Source organism: Diplotaxodon limnothrissa, linkage group LG19 (assembly GCF_057381915.1).
Source record: "Diplotaxodon limnothrissa isolate DT_005_m linkage group LG19, D_limnothrissa_male_GT1.1, whole genome shotgun sequence".
Classification (NCBI taxonomy): domain Eukaryota; kingdom Metazoa; phylum Chordata; class Actinopteri; order Cichliformes; family Cichlidae; genus Diplotaxodon; species Diplotaxodon limnothrissa.
This window is the reverse complement of record NC_140614.1, coordinates 24,580,133-24,598,102: the sequence shown is the minus strand read 5'-3', so window position 1 is coordinate 24,598,102 and position 17,970 is coordinate 24,580,133. Positions and strand designations below refer to the sequence as shown.

Genomic DNA, 17,970 nt, shown 5'->3' with positions numbered 1-17,970 from the left:
CACTGCTGTACCTCTCTCCTTACCTTTGTACATATTGAAAAACAAAAACATATTACCAAAAATGTCAAATACGAATTCATCGCTCCATAAGGCCTGTTGCCACTGATTTTATTTTCAGTCTTTGTGTAATTTGGTATACCTCAACCTTTTCTCACCATTTCTCCTCCTCCTTCATAGTCAACCTTCCACTGAGACCATTTCTGATGAAGCTTCATTGAACAATGGTGGCTTATCTCTCTGTTCTTTGACACTTCTTTTTTTGTCCTGCTAGTAACAAAGTTTCTAAGGACGCTACCAGAGCAGTTGTATACTTTTACACGGACACGAAAGACTGCTTTGCTGTACTTTTCACACGTTCTGGAGGTCGGTCTTATTACTTCACTGGGCTTCATGCACTAAGTGATACAGTCATGTGGCAGCTTAATTCAAAGTTGGTGGTTATAAAAATGTTTTTAACCTATTTTCATATATGGATAAGCTTTCATCGTGGACCCACACATGAAATTTAGCCAGAACAAATAATCTGCTCACCTTCAAGGCCATTCATAACCTCACTCCTTCTTACCTTTCTGACCTGTTAACCACCACTTGTTCTGCCCGTTCACTTCGTTCTTCTTCTATCCAGCTTACTGTACCTTCCTTCCGCCTCACCACCATGGGAAGCAGAGCTTTCAGCTGCTCTGCTCCCAGGTTGTGGAACTCTGCCCCCAGAAATAAGAAATATTGGTTCTCTCCCCCAGTTTAAATCCCAACTCAAAACTCATCTGTTCAAATCTGCATATTCACTGTGAATCCACTGTTTGTTCATTTTATCTTGTGCTTTTATTTTATTGTTCTTATTCTGCCATTGTTTTACTAAGTGTTTTATCCTATTGTAAAGTGTCCTTGGGTGACTTGAAAGACGCTCATAAATAAAATGTATTATTATTATAGAACGAATTTAATTTTTAAACGTTTATTTTAACATATTTTTATGGGTTTATAAACTCAAAAGACAAACAGATCTGCAGTGGTTGAAACATTTGGACGTTTTAATCCCGAATTAAGTGAATTAAAGAGCTCCCGATGTTTGATAGCACTGCTTTCTTTAATTATGTGGCATTTGGGATGTGGAATTAACTATTACAACGAGCTAGCTCTCGGTGTGAAGCTGTGATAACACGTGAAGCTGCCTGGTTGTAATTATGGAGGTTAAATGACGTTTGCAGTGAACATAAGTAGTTTGAACTTTTTTTTAAAAATCCCCTCGTATCGCAAACGTCTACGGCTTTAAAGCGAAAGCAAATCAAAAGAGATAAAGCAATACAAAATAAATAAATAAATAACTTTTTTTTTTTTGTACTGGAGCGTCTCCGTATTCAAACTAAGCCCTGTTTAAATTTCAACAACTGCATTCCTTCTCTTGTCTCCTTCAACAAACAGGAAACACTCGTCCTACAAAAAAATGACTGGCGCCCGATTTTAACCAATGACGTTCCACCACAACCTCCGCTCAGCCAATCGACGTAGAGAAGAAGGGCGGAACGTCCTGTAATGTGATGCAAATTCGACGGTCAAGCTTGTTAGTCCCACCTTTTTGTGTTTCCCGCACCGTCAATCAAAATAGAAAAAAAATCGACCCGAATTCGCCGATCAACACTGGCCCGCCTTTGATAAAATAATCATGTTCGGAGTTTAGTTGATCCGATAATCCCCTGGGTTACTACCACTCACGCTATGACTGGTACGTAAACGTTCAGCACATCGAAGCGTGCAGCTAATCGGTGAGTTTGTGAGAGCTGGAGCCGAGCGAGCTACGTCTTTTTATCTTTAGCTCTGCTGCTAACGAGCTCGATATGGTTAGCTGACTGAGCTAGCTGGCTAGCCACGGAGTTGACAAAGTAAACAGTCGAGCTCGGCCCCCCAAATTTCTTCAGAACCTCCGCTGCAAAGTAGAATTTCGCAGTCGGCTCCTTTTGGGACCGGAGAGTGGGGATGCTTTGCGGGCTTTTCTGGCAGGCAGGAGTTGAAGATTACAGAGTTTTGCTGAGTTTCCCCCTCTCTCCCTGCTAGCGCCAGAGCAGCCTCTGAAACAAGGAGAAATGGCGTCCGCGGACGTGGACAGCAGTCAAAGCGAGTTTCTGCAACCCGGCGGCGCCGCGGAAACACAGGTATCCGACATTTTCTAGCTCGTCTTTCTCGCTCGCTTTCGATTTCTCGGTTGTGTTTTGTTTTGGGAGCATGAAGTTCACAGGTTTTAACATTTTGATGGCATGGGGAGAAAGCCGTACACTTCCTGTGTTCCCCTCAATAACGGCCACCCACTTTACCCCTGTAAAACCCGCCCATAGTGGGTAGGACACTGAAGTCAGTCACTTGGGTCGGCTCGCTGGAAGATAGCCGGTGTACCTTGGGCTCGAAGGATGCAGGGGTGGGATAATGTAGCACGGATAGCGTCCATAATCAAAACAGTAGCTTGGAGTTGTGTTGTAATGGCCACCCATCCCCCACACCCTGCTCTCGGCTGTATCTGAGCCTGCTATCTTCACTCTGTATATGTGTATGTGTGCTGGTAGTGCTCACATCTTTCTTGTGACTTTAAATGCTGCATGATCTACTCCTGCCCGTGCTCCACTTGTTCCTTTCGTGCATCTGCACAGTTTCTGAATCCAAACCTGATTGGTAGACAATAGCCAGACTGTGATCTAATCTGAAGCTGAGAGGAGTCACTGTCTCCCTGTTGGAAGTGTGATCTGTCCCTGTTAATGTGACTTTTGATTGTGCTCCCAGACGACAGATATGTCAGCCATTCAGCTGACGAGCTCAGATCGATGGGAGGTGTTGACTCCCGTATCGGCTGGGAAGGAAGACCAGGGAGTCGTTCACATTCCAAACTCGGGGATTATCACGTCCAACGGGCAGTACGTGCTTCCTATTGGGAGTATTCCCAGCCAGCCCATATATGTTACAGCAACCGGGAGTGAGGCTGCAGCAAATGGAGTGTCGGGCATTCAGTATCAGGTAAAAAAAAAGATGAACAAAGAAAAACATATAGATCAGAGCACTCCAGCATAGGTGATCAGCATGCTCAAAGCTGCCCCCCCCCCCCCGCTCTGTCTTTCAGGTCATCCCTCAAATCCAAAATGCAGATGGGACAATTGCAGGATTCCCCACGCAGGGTTTGGATGACGGTACGGGGCAGATTCAGCTACTCCAAGATGGCAGCCAGGGCAGCATTGGAATCAGCTGTGCCACGACGGCAACCACAGATCTCTTGACACAGGCGGGGCAGGTTCAGTCGATCCAAGGCGTTTCGCTAGCTGGAGGTTCGGCGTACACGGGCACCATGCCTGTAGGGCTTCCTGGCAACATAACATTCGTCCCTATAAACAGTGTGGATCTGGAGTCGCTGGGGCTGACCGGGGCTCAGACGGTCCCCATCGCAACAGGAGTCACACCTGAAGGCCAGTTGATAATGAGCAGCCAGGCTCTCGACACCCAGAACCAGGACACCGGAGCCAAACAGTCGCTGGTCACTGTGAGTGACCCGAGCGCCAACCAAGAGCTCTACGTGCCAACAACCACTTCCTCTTCCAACTCCGCCCAGCTTCCTGAGACCATCGACGGCACAGGAGTTCTCACCCAGGCGACTGCCGTGTCCGCAGGCGTGTCTGATCTGTCGTCCTCGGAGAACTACAACTCCCACAACCACCTGCAGCAAATCCAGGTCAGCGTGTGTGGCTTTAGCAGCATGTCATGTGAATGTGTGTCATGCCCAATGGTCTCTGGAGACATTTGATTACAATTTAAATTATAAGTGAGCAATTTAATAAAATGAAGCAATCTCAAAAGGAAAAGTTTTTGGTCTGCACTAAAGCCATAAGTGGGGACAATAGGTCCTGGAATATCGTCATTCCTGAAGACTTATTTGTTGCAAGAGTTGACAGATTCCCAGCTTTAGTCATACTGTTGCCAGTTTAATGGGAAGGTTTTGCACAACAACCCCACAACACTTAGAAAACATTTGTTAATGAAAAAGATACTAAAGAAAATCTATAATAATAGTAATAATAATAACCTGTAAAGTAAACACAATTTAATAACTTTGTCGTTACTGGCAACAGAATGTGAAAAATGACACCCAGCCCAAGTAATGAGGGGTTAAGCAGATTCTTCTAATCACCCCAAGGCCAATAATGTCTGTGAGGCACTGCTTTAAGGTGTGCATTTAAAGTTTACAAACTCCTCTTTATGTTTGTTGAAGTTTTTATTGTGACTGATGTGTATCGCAGAACATATTTTGGCCAAGACCACCTGGTGGTTCCTATGGAAACGCACCAAGAACCTGGGCTCGACTGAGGGCTGAAATCATGTTAAAATGATGTAGCTGGCTAAAGTCATTTGATTGCACAATGTCTCTATTATTTCAGCACAGCGTGTCATGCTAGCAGTCAACTAAAGGACTTATGAAACTGTTACTCACAGCTGTCTGAATAATCAACATCCAACTGCAACACAAATGCATTCACAAAAATATTGTGGCCTCAACTCATATTTGGAAATTGTTTTTTAAATCACTGCACACTGACACATACTGATCACACTTTTCCTGTTCTTCCTGCTGATGGTTCCTCTCAGTCTGTTGCTGATGTCCACTTTCTTTTCACTCGAAAAATGCAGTTCTTTGGTTTGTCAGGCCATAAAAATGTAGCTTTGTGTACTTTCATCAGTTCTTCTTTAGATCAGAGCGCTGCAGTGCATCTCACATCTGTCTTTTTACAATTTTGGGGGGATAATTTCTAGTAGATGTGATTGACAAGAAGGCATCTGCACATGATACAAAGCAAAAGGGCCTAAAAGTGCACTGCTGATAATAGGTTTGGTTAATTTTTTTCATGCACTTGTGTTATTTGGGCCTTTACATAAAGCGGTAATGTGCAGTTTCTCCGCTGCAGAAAGTACTGCATTCAAAAAAAAAAAAAAAAAAGGGGGAAACATATGAATTCTACTTTTTTGGCCCTTGTTTAAAAGTGTAATTTATTCCTGCAGGTGTCATCCTCCAATGCCACCACTATCTCACAGCCCATCTTGCAGCTGTCTGGGGACAGTCAGGCCCAGGTAGCCCAGGTGGCTCAGGGTCAGGACCTGACTGCAGGAGCAGGTCAGACTCTACAGAGCGTGCAGCTGGTCAACCCTGGGACCTTTCTCATCCAGGCCCAAACTGTCACTGCTACTGGACAGATCCAGTGGCAGACCTTCCAGGTAAGTTCAAGGGGCTGTTTTGCTCTTTCAGGTGAGCTTGCTTTGCCATAAGATTCCCAAAAACATCTGTTTTCTCTCTTAGGTTCAGGGTGTCCAGTCACTCCAAGGACTTCAGCTGCCCCAGGGTCAGGGCCAGGCCCAACAGTTGACTTTAGCCCCAGTCCAGACCCTTCCCCTGGGCCAGACAGGCCAGGTCAGCCTGCCCAACCTCCAAACAGTCACAGTCAACTCTATAACACAAACTGGGGTCCAGTACTCGCAGGGAGAGGATGCAAACAGTCCAGCAGGTACGTGGCTGTATGCTTGTGCATATATCACTCCTCATTTCATTCATTTAGTTAATCCCTTACAGTTTCTTAAATCTCCCTCTTTCATTCTGTTTTCCTCTGCTCAGGTATCCAGATAAAGGAAGAGCCAGACTCTGAGGAGTGGCAGCTGAGCGGGGATTCCACGTTGAACCCCAGCGACTTGAACAACCTGCGTGTTCAGATGGGAGACGAGGACATGGAGACGCCGAGCGGGGAGGGCAAAAGGCTCCGCAGAGTCGCCTGCACCTGCCCCAACTGCAAAGAGTCTGGAGGAAGGTGGGCCTCTGAGAACACACACACACACACACGCCATGGATAACAGGAGGTGTAGGTGCTGAGCTCACCTTTGACCAGCAGAACAAAAAAGGAAACACTAGTAAATGCAAAGTTTGGAAAATGGAAGCACTTCCCTCTTATCTTCACTCTCCCTCGTTTCCACAGGGGTTCAGGTATGGGGAAGAAGAAGCAGCACATCTGCCACATCGCCGGCTGCGGCAAGGTTTACGGGAAGACATCCCACCTCCGAGCTCACCTGCGCTGGCACAGCGGCGAGAGACCCTTCGTCTGCAACTGGATGTTCTGTGGGAAGAGATTCACCAGGAGCGACGAGCTGCAGAGACACAGGAGGACGCACACAGGTGAGATCACCTGTCGACACGCTTTTTGTTTTGAAATTGGGGAAAAAAAAGAAAAGAATAACAACAAAGTAACAGTTTTATGGTCGGAGCTCATGTGGGGATCGCGTTGCCGTTACAATGTTACAGTTACAAAATGTTTTCATGTCTGCTGCTGCTGCTGTCCAGAGCTTTGGTTTGCGATCACGCAATGTTCAGCAAAGACGTGTGAAACACGAAGAAAAAAGTGAGAAACCGACACTTCACAGCAGATCATCAGCGATATCAGTTTTATTTTATTTGTAGTTGAAATGAATTGAATCAGCTAATAAACACTTGAAATTACATCATTGTTCATCTGAGCAGTTAAGTAGCAGATAATATCAACTCAGCACGAAGCATTTTTATTAAATCATTTTAACGAGGCTGCCGTTGCTGTGATAAAGCCTGAGATGTAGTCGGGGGCTGTGATGACAAACTTGTGATGTGTGCTTGTCCTTAATTAATACTTTGGGTTAAACGACAACTAGAGTCAGGCTCTGATTTCTTTAGAAATCTGACCCCATTACTGCGATCACATTTCTATCACAATGATGCAATATGTGACCGTCTGTCATTAATAAATCATTAAATCCATCAACAGTCTTCCAGCAGTATTAATGTAGAGGTGTAGCTGCTCAGTCTTGCTATCTTGGTAAAGCCTTTGGGTTCCTTTTTGGCTTTTATTTTGAAAACCCTCTAAGTCGGTGAGGGAGGAAACCAAAGTTTAGGATCTGATCCCAGATTTTGCATTGAGTCTTGGGTCATATGGTCACCTGATCAACCAGGTGATGTCGTGAATCTGAGTAGATGGTGATGAAGGCTCTTGCTCACGTGACTCCAAGAATCCAGTGGTCACGATGAGTGAGATCCACACTTCCTTTGAGGAGATGGAAGTTCAGTGTAGAATCAGATTAGAGATCTATGGTTTCAACATCACATATTTTTTAAGATGTATGGAAGAGAGGAAAGGTCACATGACCTCGACAAGGGCTGCAAATCAAGTCGCGTTGCAATAAAGTTGCTCTGTAGCATCTTAGTGAGGAAAGGCAACTCATTAACGGCATCCCTATTGTCCAGTGTGCAGCGTCATCATCATGCTGTAGGGATGTTTTTCTTTCTTTTATTTGCTCAAAATCAAGATTCATGTCAACATGCTTTATATTGTGAGGTAAAGGCCCTGAAATGTTATGACTCTAAATTAATGTGATGCTGAAAACTATTTAACAGTTACACTAAGAAGAGGGTTTTGGAAAGGAAATGCTTAAAATGGGGTCCTGAGTAGGCTCGAGGGAGCCGTCCCCACTGCTAAGTGAAGGATCTGATGCTAGAAACAAGCGACAAAGTCTCCAAATGCTCCAGTTCAGTTAGTTGCAGACAAAAATGTGCGTCGCCACTGATGTGTGCTTGTTGGACCCTGCAGGGGAGAAGAAGTTTGTGTGCTCAGAGTGCTCCAAGAGGTTCATGCGGAGCGACCACCTGGCCAAGCACATAAAGACTCACCAGAATAAAAAAGGCGGGGTGCCCCCCTCCACGTCTCCGCCCACCTCCGACGCCATCATCAACACGGACGGAACAACGCTCATCCTCCAGGCCACCAACGCGCACGACCTTGTAGCCAATCAGGAGATCCCCTTGCAGCTGGTCACAGTGGCGCCCAGCGAGGTCATGGAATGAGGGGGTGGGTGGGGGTTGATGTGGTGAGGTGGCTTTTTGAGAACTGGCCTATCAAAAGGGACCTCTTGGGCTTTTCTCTTCCCCTCTTCCCCCCCCCTTTTTTTTTTCCTTGTTTTGTTTTTTTTACATATGAATATATACCTAAATGTATATGACAAATATATATATTTTAAGTAAGAGTTATCTTGACTTTATGTTTGTTTTTTGCAGTCTTTTTATAGGCGGGCAAAAAGAAATAACATTAAAATGTGTTTGCTATGTACACACGCTCACACACACACACACACACGAAAACACACATTAACACTCAAAACACGACATGAATACTCAACACGATGAAATGCCTTATTTTGTATTATACTCTTGTATAAAATGCTGGAGGTGCATGTTGGTTTTTTGTTTGTTTTTAAAGAAAAAGCTTTGCAGATGATGTAACTGTAACGGGGGTAAATGTGTTTGTGAAATCGGACCGAGGGAAAAGGAAGCCGTGGAAACTCTCGGGGAGAGTCGTGACAAATCTGAGCGCCCTGTTTGAAGCGGCGCGGCGTCCACACCGCTGCCTTGATTTGTTCTTTTTGTTTTGTTTTTTTAAAAGTAGTTTTTAAATGTTTTTTGGAAATGTGCTGATTCGCTTTTTTCTGGAGAGTGAAAAAAATCCAGCAGTCTGGTACCACCCCCCTCCCTTCACTGTCGTCGTGCTAAAGGTAACCAGCTGCTCACAGGGGCTTCGCGTTTGGCGTTACAGACTTTAGTAAGACGGCAAATCAGGTTATTTTCCAGCCCAGTCAGGGCAGCGGTGCTGATGTCACGCCGCGCGCTGCTCGACGCAGAGCACGGGCGCAGCTGGCTGGTCAGGTTAAGATGACAGTGCCACCATTAACCGGTTTGAAGTTTGCATTTTTGCCTCAAGGACGAGGGGAGGGGAGGGGGAAACAAATGCAAGCAACTTCTTTCAGCATCTGTTTTCATGAGCACGCCGTCCGCTGTGCTTGTCAACATTTAAAGAAACACCACATCCTTTTTTTTCCTTTTTGGGGGGGGGGGGGTTAATTCTTGTTATGTTTCAGTTCTCCACGTCTCTTTGCTGGTCTGGGTGTCGTCTATGTTGAAGCCACACGATGATGGGAATCATAGGTTTTAAAGCGTTCTGGGTTATTTGTTGGCTGCAGGAGGAGTCTGCACACACCAGTGTTGCCATGTGAAGAAAACGGATGCATCAAATCGGCCTCATTAAAGGCAGTTCTACTTTTTTTTTTTTTTTTTTTTTTTTTTTTTCCCCCCCTGCTTCTTTTTGTGTCATCACATTCCAGTTGCACGCCACACGCTGTGGGATTCGTTTTGCAATAACCGCTCTGTTGGTAATTCTGGCCAGATGTCACTCAAGTGAAAAAGCAAAACAATCAATGCCATTGTTTGTGTGTTTTTATTTTTTATTTTAATTGATGTAATCCCTTTGTTCGTCCTCATCTTTGTAGCATTCATTTACATGTATATTATCTTATTTTCACATTGTTCATAGAAGCCATTAGTTAACTGAATTTTGTTGTATCAAAACCTTATTTTAAGTGATTTTTTTTTTTTTTTTTTTTTTTTTAAAGAATTGGTGTAAAAATTGAATGTTACCTTTTTGTAAAACCTTTTTTCAAATGGATCACAATAAAAGTCTGAAACCTTCCAGTAACACGTTTTGTGTGTCGGGGGCAGAAATGGGACGCCCTGCACCAAGAGAGTTACGCTTTAGAGAGTATGCAGATGGTTGGTAGAGGTAAGATGACAGTAAACAATGGGGGAAAGGAAGAGACCAGCAGTGATGTGCAACGAGATCACAGTATGAATCGCTGCTCTGGAAAAAGTAGATCTGTAATATTAAACGGCATTGTGGCAGATCCAGATGTTGCCATCAGATCTGTTTTTAAGAAACTCAGCTGTGCATAATGTGAGAACAAGAACCATCACGACATGCTACATGTGTGAGAGGGGTCGTTTCCCAGTCTTATATGCAAAAAAGGTACACTGTTAATATCCATACTGTCTTCATTACACTTCTAGCTGTGACATAATCACAGTGGAAACTTTAGTCTCACAGTAAATGCACCTAAGAGATAAATTTGATAATCCTAGGTGTCTTTCAGAAAGGCTGGTTTCTCATGTGGATTCAGATTGGTGCAAGGAAGTGACATCACTACTTTGTCATCCAGGAACTACCTACACAGTCTAGCCATTGGCCTGCATAATCAGTCTGATGATGCCATCCTGGTAACGCCAGCGCAGCCTGTGGAGGTCTGTGTGACTGAAGGATATGAATCCCCCAGATCACCACTGACCCACTGCCAAACCTGTCATGCTGGATGATGTTGGAAGCAGTGAAACATTTGCCCAGCTTCTCCACACTCTTTCAGGCTCAGAGTGAATCTGCTCTCCACATGGGAGAACGGAGTCCCAGCGTCAGACCGGCCAGTTCTGGTGTTCTGTCAAGCTGCGCAGTGCTGGGGTGAAAAGGTCCCACAAAGGGACGTCAGGCCCTCACACCACCCTCGTGGACTCTGATTCAGACAGCCTGCACATGAATACCTTGCTGGAGGTCATGTTGTAGGGCTCTGGCTACTCTCCCGTTCCTCCTTGCAGCTCCTCCACAGTCTTTTGACAGCAAGCATGGGCTGCAGGTACTGCCTCATGCTGCCAGATGTGACAAGGACACTAGGCAAAAACCAAAACTAGAGAAAAAGCAGTCACGAGGGCAGTCTGGTTGTTGCCTCTGATGTCACTGTGATTTGCACCAGAGCAGGTGATCTGGACTCACAGTGGTTCATGCTTCCTACCAGGACAGAATGATATCCCTGAAGTTTAACGGACTTGCTGTTATCATGTGATCCAATGTTTCCTTTTTCAGCAGTGTACTTATCTGGCTGCTAACTAGCTTTCTCACCAGGATTAGGAGAATCTGCATAGGACGTAAATAGTTAAAGCAGAATATTGTTCAAGTAATCACATGTAAACAAAAATACACTGGACCACCCATTAATCGGAGTTTATTTAACAAAAATATCTGACAGCCGAAACAAGATGAAGATGACAAATCCATCAATGTTACCAAAGAACAGAAATCACTTTTGCTTTAAGCCAAATTTTTAAGGCTCCTCTTCCCTTTAGAGTATAACTTTGATCAGCTTCTGACTTTATGCTGCAACATCTGTACCTGAGAGTCACAGTGACAACAATCCTACTGATTTTGATGTTCATTTTCAGGTCAAACACCTGTGGGTGAGAGTTTACAGTGCTTCTCCTTGTTTTCTTTAAAATCACAGCCTTCACGTGAACTTGTATCTTTATGCAATCCAGAGAAAAACCAAACAGCTTCAAATGAGCGAATGCAAAGTGTTCCCAGCACCAGATGTTTGACATACAGCAAATAAACACCAAAATGAACCAGCAATACCATTCTCTGAAGTCCTCCTCCCTTTGTGCTTCTACAAAAGCCAGAACCAGAATCCCAATCAGTGCAAACAGACTGACCTCAACTACAGGGAGAAAAAAAAATGCACGAGTCGCTTCACAAAACACATCCTCACAGTTTGCACCCACACAGTCACCGAAACCTATAAAAGAACAAAAAACTGGACATTGTTTCAACCAGTCGGTCAGTCTGTCAGCAGTCCCCGAGGCAGGAGAGGAGCGTCGTTCTGAAGCAGACTCTTTAAACAGAGTCCAGTTCAGCGCCTCATCGTAGCGAGCGCCTCACAGCTCCGTGTGAGCATCTGGCAGAGGACAGAGGAGAGAGACGTTAGTCTGAGTGATTAATGCGGAAAGCTGCGCATATCGGTTTCTGCGAGCGAGGCGCACCTGTGTCCTGCTGCTTCGCCATGTGGTTCGCTCTGTCTTGGATTCTGGCCTGCAGGCGTTTGATCTCCTGGTCGTAGTCGGTCCACTCTGCCACGATCCTCACCGCAGCCTGCAGCTTGGGCTCTTTGGTCATCGGGTTGTTGCACTGATATTGGGAAAATGAGAAAAAAGACAAAACAGCTCATATCATGGGTCACATAATGTGGTTTGGTACAAAAACAGGATGCAGCATCAAAACTGATTTATGACCACCTATAAAACGACTATTTAAAACCAGGCAGGCAGGAGGAAAAGAGAAAGCTTCATGAATGTAGAGGAGGACAGGCAGAGAGTTTGTGTGACCGAGGAGGATGCTAGGGACAGGGTGAGATGGAAGCAGATGATCTGCTGTGGTGGAAGAAGAAGGTGGTCTTATTTTTAATGTGAACTCATTCTTAAGCCTGCCTGCCCTCTAGTGGCTGTAAGGATACATGTGAATCTTTAGAAAACTGCCATCAATCCTCTGTAACTCTGACAAACTGTACAGAAAACAGTTAAATAAAAAGAAGCATTCTTTACCAGATCTATTGTTTTGGCGCTCTTCTTGGAGCTGTCATCACACCAGGTCTCACACCACAGCCACTCCTGAGGTAGAGACTTTATGGGCACCTGGTGGATCATGTTGTTTGGAAGATCCTGGAAAAAAATCAAATCATATAAAAAAAAAAAACTAGTGAGAAAAAGTGCAGAGCTTAACTAAAAGCAGAGAAGGGAAAACTATTGTTAGGAAGGTTGAACCATCATGTACAAACAAGCATTAGAAGCAGCATCTGCTTCCCCTGTGTACTTTCACAGTTGGCTGTCTTTATGTTTTCTTTCAACTGCGTAGTAATCAAGTTGCAATCACAGACTACAGTTTGTCCTGTCGCTGTGCTCAAGGACATCAGAGCCTGAAATGTAAAAGCTGCTGAACAATGCCGCAATCATAAAACCAGCGATGCGCTGTCGTGAAATCAGAAGCAGAGCAGAACATGACGAGTAAACACGAGCGGCGACAAGGAACAGACGCACGCTAACGCGAGGCTGCTCTAAAGTCTTCACTGAAAAACTGGAGAAGAGTGTTCAATCAATCTAAAAACATATGGCTGTTTTACATAAAACACGTGGCTCTGATGTCACGTGTACATAAAAACACGAATGCAGACAGTGAGTGAAGAGAGCGTCAGACCTGGTCGAGGTTGGAAAGGCTGTTGGGGTCTTGGCTGAGCCCCTGGTACTGTCCTCTGAGTCGATCTCCTGCAGCTATTTTCCTGAACTTCTTCAGATCGACGACGTACAGCGCGCTGCAAACGATGGTAACACGTGAAAGTTGCAGGAAAGCATGTTTGCAGATAGTTGATGTTAAATGCTGCTGAAACTTGATTGCGACACTGGAGCTGAGCGATCAGCGTCTACCTGATGTGGTATTTGCGTCCAGCGAGGTGGCTCGCCCAGTATCCGGACTTCCAGAAGCGGTATCCGTCCATCTCCCTGCGGCTCTCGCAGAATGGAGTGTATCCGTACGGAGCTCCCTCCAGGTCGAAGTCACGCAGCTCCTTCAGGTCTGTGCGCACGATCTGAAGCAGAGGAGGAGGTGTGAACAGCTTAGCTGGCACAAAACAGTAAAAATAAAAAGTAGAGAACATATCTCACATAAAAAAAAAAGGAAAAAAAAAAAGGAGTCTAGGAACTCATGTGGAGCAAAACTGAGTGTGCACTTCCAAACTTTTCTATAAAACTACTTCCAAACCTTTTAGTACTTCATGGCAGTCATGAGGAATATTATATTGAACAGGTTCTCTGAAGCTGACAGTTTCCTCCTTTACTGAATAGTAAAAGAACAAATATTTGGACAGATGCAGGATGAGTGACTGTGTTTGCACAGCTACATGTGAGCAAACCTGGTCAGCATCCACGAACAGGATCTTGTCGACGGCCAGAGGGAACAGCACGTCCAGGAAGAGGATCTTATAGCCCCAGATGATCCTCTGCTTCTCCGTCTGCTGGTGTAACCAGCGGGGCCACTTATACTGGACCAGCTCGTACTGGAAGCCGTATTCCTTTGCCATGTGGGGGATAAACTCCTGAAAGATGGTGACACACAGGAACAGAGCTGTCAGCATGTGCACACCTCATAATTTTCCCCTTTGACAATATGGGGCCATAAATAATTCATAAACAGGCTGACAGCTGACCGACAACTGACCCCTGACAGATTTAATGAAAATGGACTCAAATATCGAAAATGCAAAATTAAATAAACACAATGTAAGACCAACCCCCCCCCAAAAAAAACAAACAAAACAAGACGGTAACTTCAACAGACAGCAAATCTGGCCTTGCTATGCTGCTCTATGAGGTCGTAGAAGGACACAAACTGCTCCCAGCCAATTGGCAAAGAGCAGGCTATGTGATGGCTAGAGACATTATTGCACGGACCAATCAGTAATGGCCTAAAGCATTTCAAACTTCACTGTTCTTCTGGACTTCAGAAAACTCTTACATCTGTAACACTGAAACTAAGAGTGGTAAGCTAAGTGAAACGCAGTCATTCTGTGGTTGAATAGTTGCTCTAAATGTTGAGTTTTGTGTTGTTTACGTAGGATTTCTAGAAATTAGTGAAATATGTGGCATGACAGATGATTTTGTAGGACAGCAGAAATCAAAAGTAAAGTGAATGCCACATGTTTGTATAAAATTGTGCAGTAATCTACTGAGGAACGAAACTCATTCATAGAAATTTTCAAGTGAAATAAGTATGATTACACTCAGTTTTAGCAGATTTTATTATTCTTAAATTGTTTATATATATTGATGTTTATTTTTAACTAAATCTTATTTATGGTAACTGATAGGTTTGTAGCTTGAACCTATCCGCTGGAACGTTGAGGACAATATAATTACACTGCAAAGCAAGACACCAGTAGGCAAAGTTCTTCATGTTTCTCGTGCACGGGAGAGACCGGACAAAGCGCCGTTCCTTCGCCTGACCCCAGTTGCTCTCGTCCGTTCTCCCGTACCACTGTTCTTTTATTGAGGTTACATGAATATGCATCGGTTCATTAACATATGACGTCTACATACACACAAAGAGTACCTTGCCTGTGTGTGTGTGTGTGTGTGTGTGTGTGTGTGTGTGTGTGTGTGTGTGTGTGTGTGTGTGTGTGTGTGTGTGTGAGAGATCCAGATGTGACCCTGTGAAGACTCCCCAAAGCTGGTGCCAGGAGTCTAGCGGTCCATCTGAACAAAAGGCTCTTATACTTAAACAGATATACGTGTGCTTGCTATACCATAAATCAATAAGAAAAGATACGACCTCTCCTAGGAGGTGTGATCTACGCTGGAACACTCTGTAGAGGGAGTGAACGCACTCCCCCTTCATGCTACACAGAGCTGTTACAGACCTCCTAGGATGAGACATTCTTTCAATCTACAAATGATTATACACCTCTAAGCATATATGGTTAAATATTTCTAAGCATAAATGACAATCAACAATACAAATCTAACAGTAACAGTGATCTACCAATTTAATATTTGTGATGTATTTAATTTTCACTGACTTACTTTTTGTTGAATTCACATTTATTATGACAATATGTTTTCTACACTTTGCTGTTACTGTTTTTGGCTCAATATTGACTTAAAAATAATCTCTTTTCCTATTGCAGCCGTCTGCTTGGTTCTTTTATTGAAAGAAGGCTGTTGTTGTGCCGTGCTACAGAAATAGCACAAGTTGCTCGATTCAGTGTTTATGAATGGGCTTAAATCTTTGAAGACTAGTATAAATGTTTGGTGCAGTCACATCAAAGCCACATTAGATAGATCAGACACAGAAGTGTAATTCACATTTCAAACCGTCTACGGGTGAAATAACCGCTGGCGATGCCCAATGCCCGGGACCTGACAAACTTTCTAAGCTTCCGGGCGAGCAATTGAAGCAACAACCAATGAGAGAGCAGGATACCGCTGACTGACACATGACCCGACAACCAGAGCCTGGAACTTCCACAAGGGATCAGCCATCAGCTTCAGAGTGATATTCAATAACACTCCGGTGGTTTCACCGCGAACAAATGGGTTTCAGGTGTGACGCCTTGTGGGCACAAAAAATGTCCAGTTAGTGCTTCTCAAACGTTCACTGCTGTGTGTCACATGTGAGTAACTTCGGACAACCTCCTGACCCAATTTTCCTGAAATAGTCCAGAGGTCATGTATGAAAACAGCGTCAGTGAGGTGGTTGTTACATTTCTTCACACTAGCTGCACTCGGCAGCGTTAGGAAGGTTTAGTCTGCTTTTATGGTGAGAACATAAGAGAAATGCTCCTTTGGGCCTATTCTGTCAGAGTACTGTACCGTGGGTGTACTGTGCTTTAAACAAATAACTTGTTTTCTAGTGAAATACTAAGTACATCCCACATTTCTCTGTTTTCCTGCAAGCAAAGGTTGTTACGCTCGTGTTAAAACATGCAATACATTCAGCATCCTATCCACTAAACTGCAGCACCTTCAGAAGCCAACAGTATCTCCCACACAAATTATTTTTAGACATAAAAACGAAAGAATATTTAAAAGAAAAATCAGGGAGTAATCCGATCCCTGCTGCACGTTTCTGCTTGAGCTTCACATCGATGTTGGACAGAGAAAAAGCTGCAGCCATTGGAGAAGATTTCCACATCAGTGACGAGATGCCAGCTGAGTTTTAAAGTAACACCAGAGGCAAAAAATTGAATAAAATAAAGTAAAATCCTACCTTAAAAGTGGGAGACAAGTAGTTCTTGAGGAACCAGAACTTGACGGGAGTTTTGGTGTGCTTTAGAACTGACAGCATCATGATTCTGAGAGAGAAGGAGGACAGTAAAAAGACTGGTGGCAACAGAACTGGGAAGAAAAAGACTCTAAAATCAAAAGTATAAGGAAGAAGCAGGGATGTTCGCTTTCAAGGATTTTTGGCTGACACAACAATCCCCTTTCTTTGCCTGGTCACATCTCTGACACCCACCTGAGGAACCTCTCGTACAGATGCCCCGAGGCCACAGAGAAGATGTTGATCGTATCTTCCTTGTCCTGCTTAGGCTCTTCAGTCTTGCCTCCACCCGTGAAACCTCTGAAAGACAAAATGAAAAGCGATTATTTGACAGTTTTGAACATCTGAAAATGAAAAATGAGATCACTGTTTTGAGCTGCACCTGGTCAGAGAATTCCAGAAACCAGTGTCGTTCTCCTCCGTCCCATCACTCAGCAGCTCCTCGCTGAACTTGTCTGGCTTCTTTTGGACCTGATCAACACACAATCATAACTCAGTCAGTCACAACATACTGTGGGAGGAGAAAAGAAGAAAATCAATTATTCTGTTTAAAATATGAATCAAATATCATATGACGTGGTTTTGATTCAGGACTGAAACTTACACAAAACATTAGTGGTTGAGTTTTTACTCTGACTTAAATTTTGTATTGGCTTTAAGATCACACGAGATCGCATGTTCACATGTTGCCATGAGTTCAAGAGTGCAATTCTCGGAATATTAAGTCAAAGTGCTTCAGGTGATTGCTTTCTTACACAGCTTTGCTCTTTGGGCACATTATCAAAGCTAATGCTAAGCTAATGCTGCGGCGATGTTGCCTTCAAAAACACGAGTAATCCACAGAGTCTCAGGACCCTCAGATTCTGGGAGCAGAGCTACAGACATGGGGTGGATACTGGGCCAGATGTCATATTTATGAAAGACTTTCACAGTAGTTTAGTCACAAAAGCTTTTCATCTTTTTATCTTAAATTTTGGAAATAGAATTGTAGACAACAGACAAGTATAGTCTCTTGTTTGTGCTGTTGTTGGTTCACCAATTAGCCACAGAGAAGAGCTAACAACAAAGAGCTGAAGTGATAAACAATGAAGTTTCCAGGATAGTCACTGTCTGTACTTTTCATGCTGCATCTTCCCTCTCGGTCACGGCAGGTTTAGCGCCTGCTTCTGCCAGAAGTTACTTCCTGTTAAAGGGGTTTTTTTCCTTCCCACTGTCACCAAGCGCTTGCTCATAGGGAGTCGTCTAATATTGTTGAGTCTTTAGATTACAATATGAAGTGCCTGTCGCTCCCTTCCCCTCCCAGCTCACTTGTCAACCAATTAGCATTCAACCTACACAAAGCATCAACCACACCTATTGTTGAAAACCTCTCTCCTGCAAAAACCTCCACTCATAGACACAACAGCAGGTCAACAACCTGAGAGTA

General features: G+C 44.1%; 2 protein-coding genes across 4 annotated transcripts in view; one reads left to right on the top strand and one right to left on the bottom strand.

Moving 5' to 3' along the window:
- Nucleotides 1-1,592: 1,592 nt before the first annotated feature.
- On the top strand, nt 1,593-9,124 carry LOC146612279 (transcription factor Sp3-like). 2 transcript variants are annotated; one of them, XM_085342350.1, is made up of 9 exons: nt 1,593-1,723; nt 2,053-2,150; nt 2,770-3,000; nt 3,104-3,706; nt 5,029-5,241; nt 5,324-5,528; nt 5,636-5,825; nt 5,991-6,187; nt 7,626-9,124. In XM_085342350.1, exons 1-9 carry the CDS (start codon nt 1,717-1,719, stop codon nt 7,877-7,879), a joined length of 1,998 nt encoding a protein of 665 aa, XP_085198476.1. In that variant the 5' UTR covers nt 1,593-1,716; the 3' UTR covers nt 7,880-9,124. The 2 variants fall into 2 exon arrangements, with proteins under 2 accessions (XP_085198476.1, XP_085198477.1); XM_085342351.1 differs by having other exon boundaries at nt 1,593-1,763.
- Nucleotides 9,125-11,019: 1,895 nt separating this feature from the next.
- uggt1 (UDP-glucose glycoprotein glucosyltransferase 1) overlaps nt 11,020-17,970 on the bottom strand; it is a 31,118-nt gene continuing 24,167 nt past the window's right edge. For both annotated transcript variants that reach the window (XM_085343687.1, XM_085343688.1), the window contains 9 exons: nt 16,927-17,015; nt 16,740-16,844; nt 16,491-16,575; nt 13,639-13,821; nt 13,154-13,314; nt 12,927-13,041; nt 12,278-12,394; nt 11,720-11,864; nt 11,020-11,634 (listed from right to left, as the gene is read on the bottom strand). In XM_085343687.1, coding sequence (XP_085199813.1) covers nt 11,615-11,634; nt 11,720-11,864; nt 12,278-12,394; nt 12,927-13,041; nt 13,154-13,314; nt 13,639-13,821; nt 16,491-16,575; nt 16,740-16,844; nt 16,927-17,015 — 1,020 coding nt within the window. In that variant the 3' untranslated portion in view covers nt 11,020-11,614. The remainder of the gene's footprint in view (nt 11,635-11,719; nt 11,865-12,277; nt 12,395-12,926; nt 13,042-13,153; nt 13,315-13,638; nt 13,822-16,490; nt 16,576-16,739; nt 16,845-16,926; nt 17,016-17,970) is intronic.